The 22352-nt window shown below is 40.1% G+C and overlaps 2 protein-coding genes and 1 long non-coding RNA gene across 7 annotated transcripts; 1 reads left to right on the top strand and 2 right to left on the bottom strand.

Moving 5' to 3' along the window:
- Positions 1-495: 495 nt before the first annotated feature.
- On the bottom strand, positions 496-6075 carry LOC133716286 (uncharacterized). Its single transcript, XM_062142992.1, has 3 exons — positions 4355-6075; positions 3260-4198; positions 496-685 (listed from the first exon to the last, which is right to left on the bottom strand). The coding sequence occupies exons 1-3, from the start codon at positions 6073-6075 to the stop codon at positions 496-498; spliced, it is 2850 nt and encodes a 949-aa protein (XP_061998976.1).
- A 6465-nt stretch (positions 6076-12540) lies between these two features.
- On the top strand, positions 12541-21321 carry LOC133718880 (UDP-glycosyltransferase 87A1-like). Its single transcript, XM_062145760.1, has 2 exons — positions 12541-13095; positions 20030-21321. The coding sequence occupies exons 1-2, from the start codon at positions 12603-12605 to the stop codon at positions 20911-20913; spliced, it is 1377 nt and encodes a 458-aa protein (XP_062001744.1). The 5' UTR covers positions 12541-12602; the 3' UTR covers positions 20914-21321.
- LOC133718881 (uncharacterized) lies at positions 13845-17563 on the bottom strand. Of its 5 annotated transcripts, none has more exons than XR_009850637.1 (7): positions 16887-17563; positions 16695-16801; positions 16324-16416; positions 15899-15994; positions 15446-15550; positions 14920-14983; positions 13845-14744 (listed from the first exon to the last, which is right to left on the bottom strand). It is a non-coding gene; the product is annotated as an uncharacterized LOC133718881 (long non-coding RNA). The 5 variants fall into 5 exon arrangements; XR_009850638.1 differs by having other exon boundaries at positions 16695-16792; XR_009850640.1 differs by having other exon boundaries at positions 16695-16760.
- Positions 21322-22352: the final 1031 nt, after the last annotated feature.

Genomic DNA, 22352 nt, shown 5'->3' with positions numbered 1-22352 from the left:
TTTTGCTTCGTCTCAAATGTTGTACGCTTCATACAATAAAACACAATATTGCGTAATTCCACAATATCCGATATATAGATTGCATGTGGGAAGAGATCGACAAACATACAATACCCATGTGATGAAGTACCAAAATTATTTCCAAAATTCATGTACTTAGGATTGTATGATACTAAATGGAAGTAGTTCAACCAGCCAGATCGAACCACATTGTAGTAGCTTTTATATTATTTTGTTGTACTTGTTCATTTTCATTCACGGTGTTTTGGTATTACGTACGTCCTCCGGGCCCCGCTCTGTTGTAATTTTCTAATTATTAGTGAAAAAGGGGTGATGGCCAAGCTCTTACTAGGTTCCAGCCATGAAAAAAAATTAAAATAAATAAATAAATAAATAAATCATATTCACATTATCAATACACAATACATTTATAATTACACATAGATTTTTTTTTTTGAATCCATCAATGTCAACTCTTTATTGAATAGAAAGAAATTACACAATACAAAAATCTGCTATTACAGCAGCTAGAAGAAACGCAGGAGCAGTAAAATAAAATTGAGCCTCACCGAGACCACAAGCTCGGGTAGCCAATTGATGTGCTACTCTATTTCCTTGACGACCAACATGCCACACCTGCATACCAGGCTGACCCTCCAGAAGGACCCCCACATCCTCATAAATCCTGCCCAGTGCAGAAGTATTGGCCGAGTTGCAGGCCCTAAGTTTTCGGTGCACCTCCATAGCATCAGTCTCCAAGATTGCTGGACCAAAGCCATAATTTCAAGCGAATTCCAAAGCATGTAGGCACCCCTCCGCATGTTCAGGAGAAATCAAACCACGCAAAGGACAAGATCCCCCTGCCAACATAGTACCCCATTCATCCCTGATCGCAAAACCCAATCCACCTGCGCTAGTTTGATGATGGAAGGCTCCGTCCACATTTATTTTCAGAAAACCTGCCGGTGGGCAACCCACCGAACTGCCCGTGAACTAGCAATGCGACTGTGGGGAGGCTTTAAGTTATGAAACCGAAACTCCTGTAAACGGGATATCAATCCCAAACACACATCACCGGCCTCCCTTCTCTTCTGATTCCATACCCTGTCATTTTGTTCCTTCCATACTCCCCAAAGCAAGAACAAAAATTCACTAAACTGAAGAGGAGAAAGAGCTTGGGCACACCGTTGTAGCCAACAAAGAACATCCCCATACGCTATCTGAGGATCATAGCAGACCTGTTGAAGGACAACATTGGCTTGAACGACCGATTTTGTGAACTGGCACTCCCTACAAAGATGGAGCGTCGTTTCATTATGAGCAGCACATAGCACACACTCCTGAGAGTCTAACAAAACTCTCCTCGTAGCCAAACTGCCTAAAGATGGCAGAATGTCAAGGCACACTCGCCACATATGTATCTTTGCTTTGTTCGGTATAGCCACCTTCCAAAACTTCTTCTAGAAAGCACTTCCCACCGGCAAAGGCAAGGGGCAAAAACTTGAAGAATGAGCAAAAGCGTAGCGATAAGCAGTCTTTACCGAGAACTTCCCATCCCGTGATAACTTCCAAACCAAACGGTCCACCACATTCCTACTGCTCAAAGGAATAGCCATAATTGCCGCTGCTTCCTCGTCCGAAAACAGTGATAGGAGCATAAAGTGCGACGATATTATTGAGTATATGCCCCATTTTAGACTTGTTTCTCCCTTAAGTTTCGTGTTTTGAGTCATCGAGTCAGTTTAAGAGTCTTGTACAGTGTTTGGCGTAAAATAGACGCAAAATGCGAAATTTATGAAAAAAAATCCTAACGGGATCAGGATTCCTTACCGTCGACGTTTTTGCGGTCTTTACATTAATTCCCTTTATTTTCTCTTAAAAAAAATCTGATATTCTCCACCTTTTTGTAGGAAATTTAAGACGTTTGACCAAGCAATGAAGAAGGGAAATAAAGGAGAAAGACGTTTCAGCTGGAAAATAAATAAATGAGAAAGACGTTTTCAGTTCGGGAATAAAGGAGAAAGACGTTTCAGCTGTTAAAAGACCCCATTATGAGAGGAGTTAAGGCCATAAAGGAGACGTTTTCAGTTGGAAAATTAAAGGAATTATGATGCAATCCCATCCGTCCAATGATGAAGGGTATGATCGACAAAAGCCAACCAATGCTCCCCTATAAATAGGCAACGTCCAGAACAGAATTAGCATCACTTCCTGGCCAAAAGCTATTCCAAGACTTTGCCCAATTCACTTCTCAAACCTCCAACACCTACAAGACCGTGACCACCATCCATCCATCAATCTACGAAGTTCTTAGGCGCTGAGTCAAGGACGCTCCACCACCATAGCAGAGACGAGTTCATCACCTTGTTGCCAAGCCGCTGAGGAAAGCTTCAAAGTGTAACTATGACTCTACTTACAATTTTTATTTCGGTTTTGTGTGTTTGGATTTGCGAGTTGTGTAATTGGAGACATGAAATTTTCAGAATATTTTTATTAATATTTTTGAGATTTTCAGTTTATTATTGAGTTAATTTCGAGAATTCTTTTATGATGCATGTTACAATCTTGTGCCCTTTTATGTGTTTAGGTAATTTTCAGAGTTAGGTTCATAAGTTTGCATGCTAGAATAATGGTGAGAGTTCTTGTATGTTTGCTTAATTTGCCAAGAGTAATTATTATTTGTTAAGGCGCTGAGTTAAACAAGTAGCAATTAGTTCTAACGAGTGGTAAAAATCATGCTTTAATGATTAAACGATTCTGGAAATTACGTGTTAAATTCTATGTGTAATGGTTAATTTGCACGTGTGAGTTGATTCGAGGGTTAGATAATACTACTAGTTAAGAGAATTACGCTGAGTGTTTTCGAAAATTAGTAGTATTAGGCTTGGTAAGGACTTTTCCGATCCAAACCTACATTAGAACGAATCAGATAAATGGATTGATCCGCTGAGGCTTTTCATTTGGGCTCTATGCATTCAAGATGGGCACAGTTTTGTAGCATGTTGAAATGAATTTCTGAGTGGTATTGGTCTAGGTTAGGGAAGTCGATCATTGTATATAGGTTTATTTGTTTCGTTTTTTTATTTTAAATAGATTAGGAACCAAATCTCAAAACCCCCATTTTATTCTTTTATTTGTTAGTTGACCTTTTTGTGTAGGTGTACCCTACAATCCCCAGACTGAACGATCCCTGCTTATCCTATACTGACAACTACATTTTGCAGGGTTAAATTGTGAGGCTATTTTAGCCGCATCAAACAGCCTGTTGATCAAGGGAGCATTCCACACCCCCATAGCCACCAATAAATCATCCACTTTAGCGACTTCTGCAATAGCCAACGCCGAAGGTGCCGGTCTACCACCTGGTAAAGACGATACCCAACAATCAGTAAAGATATTGATTGTAGTTCCATTACCGACTTGCCAAACACAGTTTTCTTGAAGCAGTTCTCTTGTGGAAAAGATACTCCTCCATGAGTACGAAGGAGTAGCATGCGGTAAAGCCTCCCAAAAAGAGCAGTCAGGATAGTATTTTGCTTTGTACAACCGAGCAATTAGAGACAAGGGATCAGTTAAAAGACGCCAAGCTTGCTTGGCCAACATAGCCGAGTTAAAATTGGACAGGCTTCGGAACCCTAACCCACCGTCTTCCTTCGGATTACACAAAACATTCCAAGTTTTCCAATGAATCTTCCGTTTATCCAATGCACTGCCCCACCAAAAACTTGCGCACATTTGTTCCAAATCATCACAGAAACTCTTAGTCAACTGAAAGACACTCATAGCGTACGTAGGAAGTGCCTGTGCTACTACACGTATCAAAATGTCTTTCCCTGCCCCACTCAACAGCTTCCCTTGCCAAGCAGACAACTTCTTCCACAACCTTTCCTTGATATAATGGAAGGTTGAAGTTTTCTTGCGTCCCACGTAAGTGGGTAACCCGAGATACCTCTCATGTGAGGCTACAACCTCCACACCCAAGGTACCCGAGATCTCCTCCTTCACCTCCTCAGATACATTCTTGCTAAAAACCACCGAACTTTTGGCAAAATTAACCAATTGCCCCGAAGCTCGCCTATAAATTGCCAGTACTTCCAAGAGCTCTTGACACGCCCCAAGAGAAGCTTGTGCATAGAGCATACTATCATCCGCAAATAACAAATGATTCACAGCGGGGGCATTAGGACACACCACAATCCTGGGTAACAAACCAGACGCTTGTTTCTACCTCAACAAGGCCGAAAAACCTTCTGCTCCAAGAAGAAAGAGATAGGGAGATAAGGGATCCCCCTGTCTCAAACCCCTAATAGGCCGTACAAGGCCCCGTGGCCTACCCCTCACCAAAAAAGAATACCGTACTGTACATACACACTGCATCACAACATCAATCCAACTCCTTGCAAAGCCAAAATGGATCATAACTTTTTCCAGAAAAACCCACTCCATTCTATCATAAGCCTTACTTAGATCAAGTTTCAGAGCCATGTACCCGACATCCCCATCCCTCTTATTATGGACAAAATGAGCCATCTCGTTGGCCACTAAAATGTTATCTATAATCAACCTCCCTGGAACAAAAGCACTCTGGAAAGGAGAAATCATCGACGGTAAGACTACCTTCAATCTATTAGCAATCACCTTCGAGCAGATCTTGTAAATGACATTACATAGGGCAATGGGTCTCAAGTCTGACATAGTCTCAGGATTGTCTACCTTTGGAATGAGGCAAATATGCGTGAAATTAATTTGCTTGAGAATCAACCCTGTATGGAGAAAATTTTGAACTGCTGCAACCACATCCTGACTAATAAGTTTCCAATAGTGTTGGAAAAAAAGTGGAGGCATACCATCTGGGCCCGGGGACTTGGTTGGGTACATCTGGAAAAGAGCAAACCTGATCTCCTCCCTAGTATACGGGGCACATAGATCCTCATTCATTTGGGAGGTGACCGATGGAACAATTGCCTCCAGGGTACGATCAAGGGCCTCAATGTCAATCTCCGACGCTGAAAACATCTTGGTAAAATAGCTAGTTATAACCTCCTCCAAGCCAGCATCATCCTCCCTCCAATTACCGTCCTCGTCATACAGCCCTTGAAGCATATTTTTGCGTTTCCTATTTTCCGTTCTTCGATGGAAGAATCCGGTATTCCGATCCCCCTCCTTAATCCAGGTGACTTTAGCCCTCTGCTTCCAGAACAGCTCCTCTTGAAATAGCAAGTTTTGGATCATGTCAGATATAGGCACCTCAAGTAATTCCTCCAGCCGGGATCGAATCCCCAACATCTGCAATTGTCTACCCTGAAAAACCTCCCTCTGCCATTTATCTAATTTGATCCGGGTAAGCATGATTTTCTTAGTGACACAAAACATCGGCGCCCCAGCCACATCTGTTCCCCAAGCATCCTTAACCATGCTATCACAGTCCGGATGTTGCAACCAAAAAGCCTCAAATTTAAATCTATGAGGCTTGGATCTTACAGGAAGACGAGTTGTACTAGCCCTCAACAGTAGAGGAACATGATCCGAATCAGATGGAGGCAAATGGAATAGTTTAGAATGACCAAAAACATCAAACCAGGAAGGGGTACACACGGCCCTATCCAACCTCAACAATGTCTCCGAATTCCACCACGTTGCCATTGCTCCATGAAACCCTAAATCTAGCAGATCACAGTATCCCAAAGCCTCTCGAAATCCCCTCATCTGACGTTCTGCTCTAAGAGGACCAGCTATATTTTCACCATTGTTTAAAATTTCGTTGAAATCCCCGATCACAACCCAAGGGAGAGAGTCAAGGTCGGAGAGTTCCCTTAGCAACTGCCAAGAGCGATCCCTTTCTCCTGTTCTAGCGTAACCGTAAAAGCCAGTAACCCTCCACGATGGTGTCCCAAAGTCACCAATGACAATCGCATCAACATGATGCGCAGATTTAGTCCCTATCTGTAAATGCACATCATCGGTCCAGAACAACCCCAAACCGCCAGACTGACCCTCACTAAACACTGCTTCAGCATGGGCGAAACCAAGAGCCCTACGCAGCCTGTCGAAATCTTCAACGCGGCTGATCTTCATTTCACACAAAAAAACAATCTGTGGCCTGTTTTGTGAACACAGATCCTTCAAAGCTCATGTTGTAGCATCATTACAGATCCCTCTGCAATTCCAACTGAGCATATCCACGTCCATGGATCTGCAAATTTGCTTTCTAACCCTAGAAAGTAACCCTAGCAGAGCGGCTAGGTCGTGTTTTTTTATAATTACACATAGATAAAAACACTAGTTTAGCAGCCTACTACATTACTAGTTAATTACTCATCCATATTAAATATCACAATTCTATTATAAATGTATAATTTTAGAGATGTTGCATTGTAAATAGGTTTTTTATAAGTTAGTTTACTCTATGTAAAATTTTCATTCAAAAATATCATTCTATAAATACAATTAATGTGATTTCTTTATTTTTAACCAAAATTTCCACCGAAATCGAAACTTTCTCCGAAATTTCCTTAAATCTGAAGTACCGAAATTGAAACTGAAACCGAAATTTGAATCCTTGCCAGCGACTTATGAGATCTTCGACGACTTCTTTGGGGACTTCCGGCGAGGTTTCATAAACTTTTATTGCCCCCCAATAAATGTTTATTAGGGGCAATAAACCTCTCCGGTGACCTATGAGATCTCCGACGACCTCTTTAGGGACCTCCGACGAGGTTTTCAGAGAAGTTTGGATTCCAGTGACGGATGACCTGATTCCGACGAAGTCTCCTATGGTTTCTCTCTCTATGTGACAAAGGAGTGAGGGAAAAATAGTCTAAAAAAAACTAAAAAAAAAAACTTAATTGGGTATTAGGGAACAACTTATTAGAGTCATTATAGGTAAGTGGAAAAAAAAAATAAGTGAGTGGTGTAAGGGGGGAAAAAGTCCCTAGAATTAGGGTAAATGGTCAAAACCCAAATTTAAAAGTCCACTTCCAGCTGGTCAAACAATTTGTTTGATCACTAAAAAAAGTATAGGAGACTAGGAGTCAAGGTCCACAATTATTTAACTTGATTCGAAAGTTTTAATACGTCAACAAACCTCATGTGTCTATGTTATTTATTTCCGATGTGGTTGTTGAATGTGTGTTACTCTATTCACGACTAATTTTGAAAATACTGAAATTAAGTATAATTTCTATAAATTATCTTCATCGTATAAATATTTATTGGGGGGCAATAAAAGTTTATGAAACCTCGCGTTTTATTCCACCCCAATAAACCTGTATTGCCCCCTAATGAAAGTTTATTAGGGGGAAGGGGAACTAGTCTCCTTAAAATTCAGACAAATAAAACTTTGATTGAAGAAGAAAATGAGGAGATTACATCAATTCAAAACCTTTTATTGGGGGGCAATAAATGTTGATAAATGTTTTATTCCCCCACCCCCACTCCCACACCAAAAAAAAAAAAAACCGTTTATTGCCCCCAAATTTGTGCATAGGAAAACAAGAGGAGAAGAAAATAGAAAACACCAACCAAGTGGCCCAAGCCCAATTGATGAACACTCTTTGATCCCAAAATGTAGCGTTTTACTCCAAATTCAGAAACCCCCCCAACCTGAAATGTGCTATGTTACTGTGATTAGAAGGTGCCGATACGGAGCTCCTCGACTATGTGTCCGGTCTCGAGCATGTCGCCGGTCCACTCATCAGCTTTGTATTGTCCCTCTTCTTCTACCTCCTCCTTTGGCTTCAACTGCTCGACGACTTCCGGCTACTGCTGCTGCTTATTGGCAGGCTCGGAGGCCTCAGATTGAGCCTCGATGACAGCGTAGAGAGAGAGAGAGAGAGAGAGAGAGAGAGAGATGAAAGAGTGGCAGTGGTTGTAGTTTATTAATCAGGTTGAGGACAAAATTGTCATTTTGCTTCAAATTGGGTTAGTGGAAATAAAAATCTGTTGCTGGGGTAAGTGAGTTAATTTTGGCTTATTTTAGTGCTTTGGGTCAAGGAGCCTTTAAATTTTCATAGAAATATTTGAACGATAGGAATTATAATTCCACCTATTTCCATAGATCGTGTTTTGTAGGTATTCACCGTTGCCAACTAGAGATCAACCACATACAGGAGAAGGGTTTCTCAACCCTCAAGCTTAGTGGCTGCGGATTATCTCGACTGCATGTCATACGGAGATACTATGCTCCCACAGAATCATTATATGAGCGCAATTGTTTCGCTCGGTAGAGAATTGGAGAATGCTGCATATTTAGTAGAAATTTAAAAACCGAATTTATTGTCTCCAAATTCCACCGTTTCTTCCTCCATTGAAATTGTGATTCCGTTGTTAATTATCCCAAACGGGTTAAATATAATTCTTCAAAACTAAATCCAGACTTTATCTCAAATTCCATCACTTTTTCTGCCAATCCAAACACAACCTAAGATAAGATTGCAGATGGTAATTAATAAACTAAACCAAGATTAAGCTTGAGCTCATCAAGAAAACAAGCCAAGCTCAAACACGCTAATAAAGCTTGACCAAATTATCTGAACACGCTCAGCCTTGGCTTGATTTGACTCGATCAAACTTCTTATATAGTGTCCTTCCACTAAAGGGTTTTTTATTTTATATTTATTTTAAGGGATTAGTTGCGGAATCGGTTTTGCAATTTGATTTTGACAATCCCACCATTTAAATTGGTCTAGTTTCAGCCGAATTAGAAATGTTCAAGTAACCAAACTACTGTAGGGTTAGGTGGGCTTTGTCCTCGGTCTATGCACTCCAATATGTCTTATTAGATCTAGTGAAGCGGCGACTTGTTGTCGTACTCAAATAGAACCAACCTCCAAGTGGAAGGATAAAGCAAAGTGTAGTCGGATTTATTTTGGTCAAAAGCATAAGAGGAAAGTTGGATTAATTATCTTAGGGTTTTGCGTTAGCATTATCTTTCGAGTATATAACTCATAATAATAAAGAAAATGGTGAAGCAAGTAAAGTACTACTCTTTCCTAATCGGTGCATGTTAGAGTAGTCCTTTAGAATTAATGCTCTAAGAATTGCTTCTTCTCAATTTGCTCAATGAAATGATACAAAAATTTGTAAGCAACTAACCACCATAGGTGGTCGAGTTGGTAAAAGTCTCCAGGTTTGGAACCCTCACATTGGGGCCGACACTGATTAGAGTTTAAATCTCAATCCATTTTTAGTGGCCAGGGGGAAGAAAGCATTTGACATGAACCTTGACACGGATTGGTCTTTAGACCTAACAAGTCTTTGAGGATACCATGTAAACTCGATCAAATAAAAAATTGCATGTAATCTCGATCAAATAAAAAATTGTAAGAAACATCAAGTCTTTGGAATCCAAAACTGCATGCTATTGCAAGGAGAATGTACATGACTTGTGTAATACCCTGGAAATTCGTTATTAATTTCATGAAATTTCCTGGAATTAATAAAGTGTTCATTTGTACGATTTCGTGGTTCGAGGGTGGAGCGAAAGTGTTTTGGACGAATAATTACTCAAAATGTTTTATTTTCGAGGGGTCAAGGGGTTGACTTTTTATTCGTTGAGTTTCTCCTAAAACTTCCTTCACAGAAGTCGTAGAGTGCGTCAATACGAGTTGGTGGATATGTGGAACACGGCAATCGGAGTTCGTATGAGAAAGTTATGGTCAGCGAAAGTTATTTTCATCTTCAGAAATTTTAGTATAAATAAGGAATTTCCGGAAATATTTCACAAAATCCGAAAATTTCCATTTCAGCCAATTTCCAGAAAATTCCAGAAATCTCCATTCTCTCTCTTCAGATATTTGACCTGACCTGGACCCGGAAACCTGACACGACTTTTCTGGCTGACTTCAGCATCCTCCGGCAACAACGCTTGCCCAGATCGACTCAAACTAACCTCGCCGTCCTCCCTATGGTAGTGGCTTGCTTCAATTCTCACCCATGGCGGTGCATCGAGACGGCGAAGCTAGGAACAGTCGGACCTGATCGGTTCTCCGACCTCCGGTGACGGCAATGCTTCAAACCGGTCTTGTTCTCCTCGTAGGATCATCCTCGTTCGATCCATGGTGATGGTTTTGATCGATTTGCACCGGAGAAGAGTCAACTCATGGTGAACAGTATTCTTTATATTGCGGCGCCGATGTAGGTCGAGTTGACACAAGTCCCAGGTATGAAAGTTGATCCTCGTAGTATAAACTCCATTTTGGACGGTTGGATTATTGTGGTTTTGAGTTTGGCCGGTGGTGCAGATGGTGCATGTGCCACTGCCTGCAGTGGCACTTGGCGGCGTGTCCGGCCAGGTCAGAGGCAGTTTCAGGTTTCAGCTATCATCTACTCGTCGATATAAGCATTTCGATATATGATATGTAATTTTTGGAGATCATATGAGCAAGTTAGGTTTTTTTTCCGTAATTTCGATTATCTAAGTTTTAGATCCTTCAGGATCCGACCGTTGGATCGACATGTCGTTTTGACATATTGATCCTAGGAATGTCCCAGAGACCTTGGGAGGTCTCGTAGGAAGTTTCGTCTTGTTGGACGTAGTCTTTGGTTTTTAGTTCGCATGTGTCGAACTTTAAATGCTTGTGTACGTTGTGTCGTATTGAGTGTGACGAAGTTGTTGAGAGGAGTTTGATGGTTGAGCTTTATCTCGTGTGGCGTGTGAAGACGCAGCTAGATTTAGAGATGAGTAAATCTCACGAGGTTCATTTATGAACGGAATTACTTTATTATTCGGAATTAATTGTTTAATTGTTAAATCATTTTCAGAAATAAATATATTTTTTTTACATTATATGAACTTGATCGTCTACGGTTCATAGGTAAGTAAAATGAAGTTTTATTATAAAAATGATTTTTCACGGGCTTTGTATTTATGAACTATAGTTGGTATTAGTGGCATCCCTGAGCAGCGGACTATGTACATATATATATACAGACGCGTTCCAAAGAGGACGTCCGTCAGGGTGCGACGGCGCTGCTGCAGCTCGGCTCAGGGTGCGACGGAGCGGCGGAGCTTGCCGGACGGACGCCACGGGTCAGACGGACGGGTCTGCAATCGGTGGAGTCGCCGGCGACGTGGTTGCAGCCTTGCCCAGAAACCTGCAGTTGCAGGTGAGCTCGCTGCCCAGAAACCTGCAACTCCGACCTCGAACGCTGCCCAGAACCGTCCGCCAAGCCTCCGGCCTCCGTCCGCCAAGCCCCGAGCCACCGTCGCAGCCTGGAACGCCGCCGCTGCGTCGCCGTCCACACTTTAGCCAAGTGCGGACGTCCGCTTCAGAACCCGCCTGTATTGGCCTTCCTGCACGCGCCTTGCGCGTGAGATTAATTTTTATTTTATTTATCATTATCATTTTATATTATCTATCTTCACCTTTTTTTTCCAAACCCATGTTTATAGTGACGTTTATGAAGGAACCCGGATGGCTAGGGAGACGGACCTCTCTGGAATAAGACAAATCATACAACCTTTAGAAGCAGCTGACACATTGGTTACGAGAACTGACGAAGAGGTTTCTGCTCCTTGTCTGTTTGAATTTTCATTTGTAGTATATTTTAGCTTCACTGTACTTTATAGTTAAAAACGGAGTCCCTTTCTTTTTTTGCTTGAACTGAATTCAGTTTTCTCAGTCTTGTTGGTTTGTTTTAATAGCTACTTGAAGCATTGGATTCTTATGTTGTTGTCGAAAGAGAAGGTCAAATTATTGCATGTGCTTTGCTTTTTTTATTTTTTATTTTTTCCTGTAATTATAATGTTCATTACTGAGCATATTGCAAGCAGGTGATTATAATAACATTAGCTGCAGAATTTGTGAATAAGAGGAAGTAAAGTTCAAAGGGACCAAGTATTTCAAGTACACGTAATTTCACTCATCCAAAATTTGATTTGCTTCAACACATATCTTGTTGAATTCAACACGTGAAGAATTCATCTAGATACCAAAAGAACTATTGAAAAGTCTTGTAAGATCAAAAGAAATTAATCATTCTTAATAACACTTGATGTAAACATTGGGTTGATCGAGTTCTACTATTAGCCTGTTGCTTCTCTCTAAACCCCAAAGGTGGCGGACTTGAGCAATGTGTTTAGTCTTGGGCTTCCAGGGTAGATAATTACTTTTTAACTAAACCTATTTGGTATTGCATGGGGTTTGAATCTGCTCAAGCGTGACTTAATCAGCATCACAAGTGATTTTATGGGCAGAGGTAACTACGATAAGTAGAAGCTATGATTTTGTACTCTGAGATTTTCCAAAACTTTAGCCACGCTTTGCATCCCCAGTGTTTGAATTTCATGTATGAACTATTATTGATTACTTTGCTACTTGGTATGCCATTGTCTAGCTAACAATTCTCTTCATCTCTCGCCAATTAAGGTGCTTGTTCCCCCAGTCCACTTCTTGATTTCCCCAGTTTCATGACGAGCTCGCTCAGTTAATCAACAGTAGCACTAGTTAGGACTGTTAGGTGGTTACCCTTCAAAAAAAAAAAAGGACTGTTAGGTGGCTTCATCAACGCAATAGTAGCTATCCCAGTATAAATAAGAAGGCCATGACAACAGAACCTGAAAGCTTCAGCAAGCCTTCAACCTTCTCTGGTATCTATCAAAAATGGGAACGGTGAAGCTCGAGCCAATCTCTCCTTGCCACCTGGTGGCGCTGCCGTACCCCGGCCGAGGCCACATCAACCCCATGATGAACCTCTGCAAGCTTCTCGCTTCTAAAAAACACGACCTCCTCATCACCTTCGTCGTCACCGAAGAGTGGCACGGCTTCATCGGATCCGACCCGAAACCCGACAACATCCGGTTTGCCACGGTGCCCAACGTCATACCCTCCGAACTCGAACGGGCCAAGGATTTTCCGGGATTCGTGGAGGCCGTGAGCACCAAGCTGCAAGAGCCGTTCGAGCTGCTTCTTGACCGGCTCGAGACGCCGGTGAGCGTTATAGTTGCAGATCCGTATGTGGTTTGGGCCGTGAGCGTTGGGAATAAGAGGAATATTCCGGTGGCTTCGCTTTGGCCGATGTCGGCGTCCATGTTCTCGACGTTACATCACTTCGAGCTGCTCAAAGAAAATGGCCACTTCCCTGCTGATGTGTCAGGTAAAAATTAGTGAAAGTAATTGCATGGTATTGTGAAAAAAAGTTAATTATGCTGATTTTAGAGCATATTTAGCAAACTTTCTATTCTGACTCATTAGTTATTTTGAAAAGCATGTTTAGGTTTTTACCTATTTTAGTAGTTGTAAGTGACTCTCCATTATAACTTTTAACTATCTCGCTCCTAAATATAGAAAGTGAATTGAGACTCTGTATAATTTAAAACATTCATTTTGACTTATATTATGTAATTTATAAATACATTTAAATGATTTAATCTTCATTTAAAAAATAATATAAATCCAAAACTAGCTAAAATAGAGAGCACTGATGCAGACGTATTTCTAAAGTGGCTAGTCAAAATGATTTTTAGCTATTTTGGCTAAAATTTGACTAAAAAATGACTAGCGTTGCTGAAGATGCTCTTAGTATTTGATTTTTTATTTTTATTTTTTTCTTAACGAAATATTTTTATTTTCTCATAAAGATAATTATTATATTTTCTATTTTACTTTTTATTTTTTTTTAGAAGGAAATACAAGATGAAAGAGAGGACATTAACCAAAACCTCTCTCATACAAAAGAAACAAAACAGATGGAGCAAGGATGCACCATAGGCGCGCCAATGAAGATGTGTGACGTACTAAACCCACACACTGTGAATAACCATGAGAAACAAACCCAACAGGAAATAATTGACTCTTGGAGACACCAATTTGGACTTGCCAATTACAAGTAGTCAAAGGTTGGAAAACAAAATGATACACTTATTTATAAGGGTCCTTGACCCAAAGCACCAAAATGAGCCAAAATTATCTCACTTACCCCACCAACAGATTTTTATTCCCACTTACCCAATTTAAAATAAAATGACAACTTTGCCCTCGACCTAATTAATGAATTACATCCATGCCATCGATCTCTCTATCCTCTCTCTCTCATCCTCCCCCGATCTGCATTCTCTCTCTCTCTCTCTCTCTCTCTCTCTCTCTCTCTCTCTCTCTCTCTCTCTCTCTCTCTCTCTCTCTCTCTCTCTCTCTCTCTCTCTCTCTCTCTCTCTCTCTCTCTCCGCCATTGTTAATTCCCTCATACCTCAATCTCTCCTCATTTCACCCCCCGATCTTCGACACCGATCCAAATCTCAATTCTTCGATTTCCATTCACTACTACAGAAAATAGGTTTAAGGACGTTTGAAAAACGTCATAAAAAACTTTAGATGACACGCAAAAAAAACGTCATCTATCAAGGAGTCATAGTAAGTCATCTATTAGGACGTTGAAAAAACGTCCTTAAATATCTACAAGGACACTGGAAAAGTGTCCTTGTTTCTATAAATAAACGTCGTCTAATGTTTATAAGGACACTAGAAAAGCGTCTTTATAACTTAAAAAAGCGTTATCAAATATCTATAAGGACACTAAAAAAACGTCCTTGTATCTTTTTCATGAAACAAAAAAAAAATTAAAATATGCAAATTTACTTACACCATTACTAACCAAACTTATATATAAACATCCAATATACAATATCAAATGAGCACAGATTTATTTTCCCAAGTGCACTAAACTATAAGTTACAATCTAATCTAACTACAACTTTACAAGCATTGCCACATCACATTCATTAAGAGCATCCATGAGTTTGTCTTGAACTGCAATATCAATCAAATAGTAAGGAAGAATTATAACAAGCGCAAATATAAGCCTTACAAAAAAAAAGTGCAAATATAAGCCTTTTCATTTAAGTCTCAATTAAAACCAATATTCTCACTCTCAAATGGACTGGAGAAAACAAAAAACAAATTGAACACTAGTGAATTTAAGTACCTTTTCAATCCGAATAGATTTTGCTTCATGTAAATTTTATGGCAAGCATTTGAGAATGCCAAACCTGTGTTCGACAAAATCAATTCTTAACAAACAAATAAGTGATAACTTAACAAGATTATGATAATGAATGACATGATTATGAATAAAACATTCATCTATAGCCTTCATAATGAATGTTTTATTTATTCAAAACAAAAACTCAGTTTGACAATCATTAAGTGAAGGACAAGTGATTATGGTGCGCCTACATATATCACAAATACTAAATCTAAACAAAACATAAAGTTACATAAGTGACTAACTCTCAGCAAATGCTCAATCCAGTTTTATAACTTCAACCAATCCAATAATCTATCAAGTTAATTTATGTTTGGGACCTTCCTTGTCCTCAATTGCTTTCTCAATTAAGCAAAGGCTACTTCCACTTGAAAACTTGATCTATAGAAATACATGCTAAAAGATGACTAACTTTAAAGTGGTAAGACCATATCACAGAATGAACAAAGGAAGACAAATGATTTACCTTTCTGTAGTAGTGTCAAGTTGAAAACAAATTTGAAGTTTCTTACTTATACTGGAATTGGAGAAACAGACTGAATACAGAAGTTAAAAATAGAGCGATCAGAGGCTGCAAAACAAAAGTTAAACAATTAGAATGAAATATACAAACTAGAAACTTAGATCTCAAATTGAGAAACAAACAAATATTGTTGCACCAAGTACAAGTTAGAAACTGAAATCCCAACTGAGAAACAAACCAGTATTGCTACACTAAGTACAAGCTAGAAACTGCAATCCTAATTGAGAAACAAACCAATATTGTTGCAGTACGTATAAGCTAGAAGCTAGGCTGTGGGTCATGCAAAGTAGGAAAAATGTCATGCAAAGTAGGAAAAATGAGGCTGCTGGTCATGCAAAGTAGGAAAAATGAGGCATAATAGCCTCTACGAATCATACAAGATAGAAGCAAACTTACCAGTAACATTTTCTTATAGTAGAGGATAGCTGGGATGCGCGAGCAGGGTTGTAACAATGTAAAGTACATCATAGCAGTAACAGCACCTTGTGCACCCTAAATGCCACAAACAAACTCAAGAGTTAAATGACCTAAATTTTCAAGTTTAATGCAATATGCAAAACCAAAACATGAAGATGATGACAGCTGCCAAGGTACCAATTGCAACTAAACATGCATATTTAAATTAGAAAGTTGTATGAGCAGCAATACCTCTTAAGTGTTGTAGAAATGATAATGATTTTACTAATTGAAACTCTAAGAACCTTGTGCTTAGAAGAAATATGAATGAAAGGATCAATAAAGACCTATACTTTAAGTGACAGTGCAGGAAAAATATGTGAATAAAAGTTTGGCCTTATTCCCATGACTCACCCCCTTCTCACCTTCAATCATATACACTTGATCCCTCTGTTGCCAAGGCCGAACCCATCTCTCCACCATGTACTACTCTTCTTGATCCTCTCTGCAGCCCTCCACTGACCACAGTAAGTATAAATTGACCACTTTTAAATTAAAATCACCAAGTATCAAAGGGAAAAACATAAACTAAACCAAAAAGAGATACATCAGTATAACTAAAATCAATATAACTAACAACAATTTAAGAGCCTAAATTCGGAAACATTTCAGAAACAAAAAAAACAACATACTCAAGAAAGAAAACACTCACGTACACTTGTTCGAATACTAAGAAAAGCATAAATTGGCAAAATGAGAGATCTTGGCTAACTTGCAGAAGATAAAAGGACTTTACCTCTTCCATAGCTCCTGGACCTTCTTATGAACTCTGAAACTTCTTCGTTTAAGTTTGAAGCCAAAACTGAAAAAGGAGAATCTTCCAAGTCTTTCTCTCTAAAGATACTAATCAGAGTTTTAATTTCAACAGCAATTCCAAATAACACAGATGCAAGCCTGTCTTGAATCTAAATTTGAATTAAATACTTACCCGTTTGAGTTAAAGCCAGCCTCTGGAAAATCAACCTCTGTAATTGATCTCTAAACTCAGAACCACTTCAGAAACGAGCCATTGCTCATGAAAAGTCCATGAAAAAAAATCAAGCCAATCAAATTGAGTACTAAAGAAATAAGTCAATAAATAAAAACCTAGAGTATTTACAATAAATAAAAACCTAGAAGCGAATCAAGCCTGGTAGATATCATCCTAATTGAAAGTTAGGGTTTTTGATTTTTTTCCCCAATTGAAGCTTGGGTAAAGATGAGATCGGTAAAGCGAATCAAGCCTGGTAGATATTATCCTAATTGAAAGTTAGGGTTTTTGATTTTTTTCCCCAATTGAAGCTTGGGTAAAGATGAGATCGGTAAAGCGAATCAAGCCTGGTAGATATTATCCTAATTGAAAGTTAGGGTTTTTGATTTTTTCCCCAATTGAAGCTTGGGTAAAGATGAGAGAGAGAGAGAGAGAGAGTGAGAGAGAGGCTATCTCCGAGTGTTCTTTGAAACCTTAACTGACCCATTAGAGATAGATTAAGATCTACTGATCTGAAATCATCAACAAGAAAGAAATTTACACAAAAACCAATTCAAAACATAAACTCCACCTGAATTTTCATCTTTGATTGACTAAGGATTCCACTCCTCAGCTATTCGACTCCGTATTTTGGATGGCAGGGAAGAAGATTAGGGCTTTGCTGAGTGATGAGAGAACAATGATGGTCGATGCACCGAGGTGGAAAGAGTAGAAAATTGCTTATTGAAAGGACCAAGTGAAAATTTGATAATGAAACTGAGGGAAGGTGAAAGAGAAGGGTTTGCATCTGAGAGGGAACACGAAAATGGCCAGAGCAATTTTGGGGGAAATAGAACGCGCATGGATTGGATCAAATGTCTAGCACGGGACTTTTCTATTTTTTAAATGAAAGTTTTTTGGGTATTGCGTGATTCGAACCCCAAACCTCTGAGGAGGTGTAGACGCGTTTGCCCTTGCGCAACATCTCCTGTTTTTTCTTTTTGAAGTGCTAGCATGCTGTTGACGTCGTAACATATATACAAGGACATCGAGTAAAAAAAAACGTCATTAAAAAAATTAGTGGGTGTCCCCAAAATGGTTTTCTGTAGTAGTGATTAGATCTGAACAACCAAGAACTGCAGAAAGTATCACCCGGTGGTCGGCGACGTCGAAGCCGACTGAGATGACGAGTTCCAAGGCCAGAGGGGCTGCAAGTATCTCTCCGTGGTCGGCGACGATGATTTTCTGTCACACCAACTCTCTCCGATCATTGCCATTAAGAAATTCAAACAGTCCTTCCTCTCCGGCAACCCCGAGGCCGCAATGAAAGTCGAGGCTCGTCGGAGAAGCCTGCAATCATCACAATTGCAGCACCGACTCGGATGTCATCAGATTACCATAGAGGGAGGAGACTTCGCCACCGGAGCCGGGCCGCTCTCTCTCCCGTCCAAAATCCAATTCTGGCTCCTCCAAATTCCGATTCTGGTTTTGGACTTCGACGTGCAACACGGACTGCGACTCCGACAGCTATATCTCTCTCACTTGTTTTTATCTTTCTTTCGCTGTGTTTTTGTATGTGTATTGTTGAATCGTTCATTTTTGGTTGATCGGAAAAGATTGGAGATGAACGGAAGAAGATAAATCGAGTACTGCGACTTCTCCACTAGACGAAGCTCACAAACATATGCAGGTGGGGGCCGTGGGTGGAAGACAGTATAATATAAATGGCATCGAGTTTTTTATGACACACGGCATGTTGCCCTTTTTCTCATTGTTGGATATCTTTTTTTCTTCTATTGCGACTCAGCTCAGGGAGCTTTGGGTTTTTCTGAGGTTAGAAGTTTGATGTTTTTGAGAATTAATATAAATGGCATCGAGTTTTTTGCTCTTGAAAGAAAAAAAAGATGTCTATTGCTCCCCAATAGACGTTTATTGGGGGGCAATAAATATTTTGAATTGATGTAATCTCCTCGTTTTTTTTCTTTAATCAAAGTTTTATTTGTGTAGTTTTAGGAAGATTAATTACCATTTCGGTAATCTAAACGTCTATTGGGGGGCAATAGACGTCTATTGGGGGGCAATACATGGCTGATAATCGTCTATTGGGGGGCAATACATGGCTGATAGTCGTCTATTGCCCCTCTATTAGGGGGCAATAGATGTCTATTGGGGGCAAAAAAACTTTCCGGTGAGATTTTCAGCAAATTCCGGTGGGCGGCAGCCGGTGATCGGAATCCGGCGACTGGTGACAGGATTCCGGCGAAAGTTGGCCGGATTCCGGCAAAAGTTGACCGGATTCCGGCGGCCGGTGATGGGCTCCGGCGAAGTCTCCTATGGTTTCTCTCTCTTCCATTTTCTCTATCTCTCTCTCTAAGTAACAAAGGAGTGAGGGGTAAAATGGTATTAAAAAAAAATTAAAAACAAAAAAAAAAATCTTAATGGGGTATTAGGGAAGTATCCCTTAGAGTGTATTGGGTAAGAGAGAATTAAAAAAACTTAATGGGGTAAGTGGGAAAAAAATCCCTAGAAATGAGGTAAATGGACAAAACCCCTATTTATAAATTGGGCTTATATCAATTGAGGTTACATGATTCACTTTCAGAAAAATAATAGAAAAAAGAAAAACTTATATAGAAAAATTATTGCATTCTATGACCCATTTGATCGAAAAAGTAAGATATATCATGGTTTAAGGATATCCTTATCAATTCAGGAAACTTTCTCTTCTCTCATTGTATCAATTGATTTCATTAATAAAGTTTGTCACACTTTCACCAATTAAAAAAAAAAAAAATTTGAAAACTTGAAATTTAGAGTTTTTATTTTTCTTCATATATCATGAGTTGTAATCAACTATGTATCGATTTCTTTCATTAAAATTTAGTCGAATCCAGGATTCTATATATGTAATGGTTAGATTAATTGTGGCTAGTAGGACTGTAGGACTGATGTTAACTGGATGCAATTTTGTACTTTTTATAGAAGTATCTGGTAGACAAATATGTTTATATATCACAAGCCGGCCAAATTGCATATGCTGCTACGGTAGCTTAAAACCTTTCCTTATACCAATTGATTGTTACTGGAATTTTTCTTATGTTCCTCTGTGCCAAATTATATAGTCCGCGGAGATGGAGTAATAGATTACATCCCCGGAATCTCCACCACCCACGTGGCAGATCTTCCCACTCTATTCCACGGCGACGGTCAACAAGTCCTCAACAGAGCCCTTGAAGCTGTTTCCAGCACATACAAAGCACAATACCTCTTATCAACTTCATTCTACGAGCTTGAGCCCCATGCCTTTGACACATTGAGAGCCAAACTGTCTTCGCCGGTCTACCCTATTGGCCCAAGCATCCCACACTTCGAGCTTTCAAAAACTGCTCATCACAATGACCTAACCTATCTGCACTGGCTAGACTCCCAACCTAAAAGTTCTGTCATGTACATATCACTGGGGAGTTTCTTGTCTGTTTCGAATTCCCATATGGATGAAATCATTGCCGGGGTGAAAAACAGCGGTGTTAGGTTCTTGTGGGTGGCCCGTGGTGATGCTTCTAAGCTCAATGATGGCGTTGGTGACATGGGTTTGGTGGTGCCTTGGTGTGACCAATTGAGGGTGTTGTGTCACTCTTCCATTGGAGGGTGTTGGTCGCATTGTGGTTGGAACTCAACTCTAGAAGCTGTTTATACCGGTCTTCCGGTTCTTACTTTCCCTATAGTTTGGGACCAAATCCCAAACGGGAAGCAAATTGTTGAGGATTGGAGGATCGGGTATAGAGTGAAGAAGAAGAAAGTTGGAGATGGAGACATAGTGACCAGAGAGGGGATTGCAGAACTTGTGCGGAGGTTTATGGATGTCGAAAGCAATGAGGGGAACGAGGTGAGGAAAAGAGCAAAACAACTTCAAGAGACTTGTCAAGGAGCAATTGCAAAGGGTGGTTCTTCTGACTCCAACCTTGATGCTTTTATTAAGAATATTTCACAAGGTTATAGCCCTTAATTAAGCTCATGATTGTTGTATTTCTTTCCTACTGCTAGCTCCATGTTTTCCGGCCATAAAGTTCAATCTTAGTTTGGACTTTGGACAACGTTGGTGGTATTCTAAAGTGTCTTCATCTCCGGGTGTGGGGCTGAGCCTCCCAGTTAGGCTGGGTTCCAAACCCCTTAAAAAAAAAAAAAAACAAAACAAAGTGTCTTCATCCCTTTCTCAATAGTAATGTTGAAAATGTGGCCCAAACTCTGATTACTTGTCTGAGTTGTAATAGAGTTAGTCTTACCGATATCTACAAGGATATTTTAATCATTGTATGATTCAGTTATCTTGCAAGACGCAGATTCTTTACTTGTAATCTGTTATATAAAGAAGCCCCAATTATCAATGAAAGTACAACTCATCCTCATAATTCTCTCTGACGTTCTCTCTACATCCCTTTTTCGTAAAGCACGTTATCAGCACGAAGCCCTAACCCTGAAACAAATACCCAAAACCCTAAATTGAAATACAAAACCTTGAAACCCTATCTTCCTCCACTGCATATCTTGTAGTCCTCGATCCCAGGAGCTCGGAACAGCCGGCGGCATCCCAAGAACAGGCCGAAAAAGCAACGAACAGGCCCTGGAAGCATAAAAAAATTCTCCACCGGTTCGCCGCCTTCCAGACTTCTTCTTGCCACCGAACTTGGCCACCAATAGCGCCTCGACCCTAGGATTCAGGAACCGGACGCAGAAACTCAAGAATCGGTCTAGAAGTTACTGAACTGGTCGCCTAGGTCATTGAACTGCAAGCAGAAAAACCAGACAAAAGCTATTTAGGGCAGTTCCCGCCAGCACCGGCCAACCACCAACCACCAACCACCAACCACCAACCACCAACCACCAACCACCAACCACCAACCAGAAGCATCTTTTTCCGGCCAAAAGTTCAGGCAACCCCTGTTTGTCCTTTTCAAGGTAATTTTTCTTTAAAGTTCCCGATTTTATGTACTTTTCTTTAAGATTTCTATTCTTTTCTTTTCTTCGGGGACTTGCAACCTCCCTTCTTCTACCCCCCCTTTCTTCTTTCATGGGGAGACCTAAGCCGAACTGTGGGGGTTCGTGCTATCTCCAAGCTTGGAGCTTGTTGAGACCTCCAAACTTAGAGTGTGTTGAGAATATACAATCGATCACAAATACATCATTGCTTCAATCTAATCCAATACCTCCTGGAATCGAATTTCTTAGGAGCGATTACGCTCAGAAATTCCTAATTTCCTGGGAATGACTACGCTCAGAAATTTTTATTGTTTTCGTGGTAACCTTTATGTTCCGAAACTAACCATTTTTCTTAATCTCTTTCAGGATGAGTAACCTGAACAAACTGGACTTTGCTCCATTGGGAACAAGTGGCTCTGGATATCACAAGTGGGTTCGTGATGTCCGCCAACATTTCAAGGCCCAAGG

The sequence above is a fragment of the Rosa rugosa genome, chromosome 6, assembly GCF_958449725.1.
Source record: "Rosa rugosa chromosome 6, drRosRugo1.1, whole genome shotgun sequence".
NCBI lineage: Eukaryota > Viridiplantae > Streptophyta > Magnoliopsida > Rosales > Rosaceae > Rosa > Rosa rugosa.
Note: the sequence above shows the minus strand (reverse complement) of the source record. Positions and strands in the feature narration are given on the sequence as shown.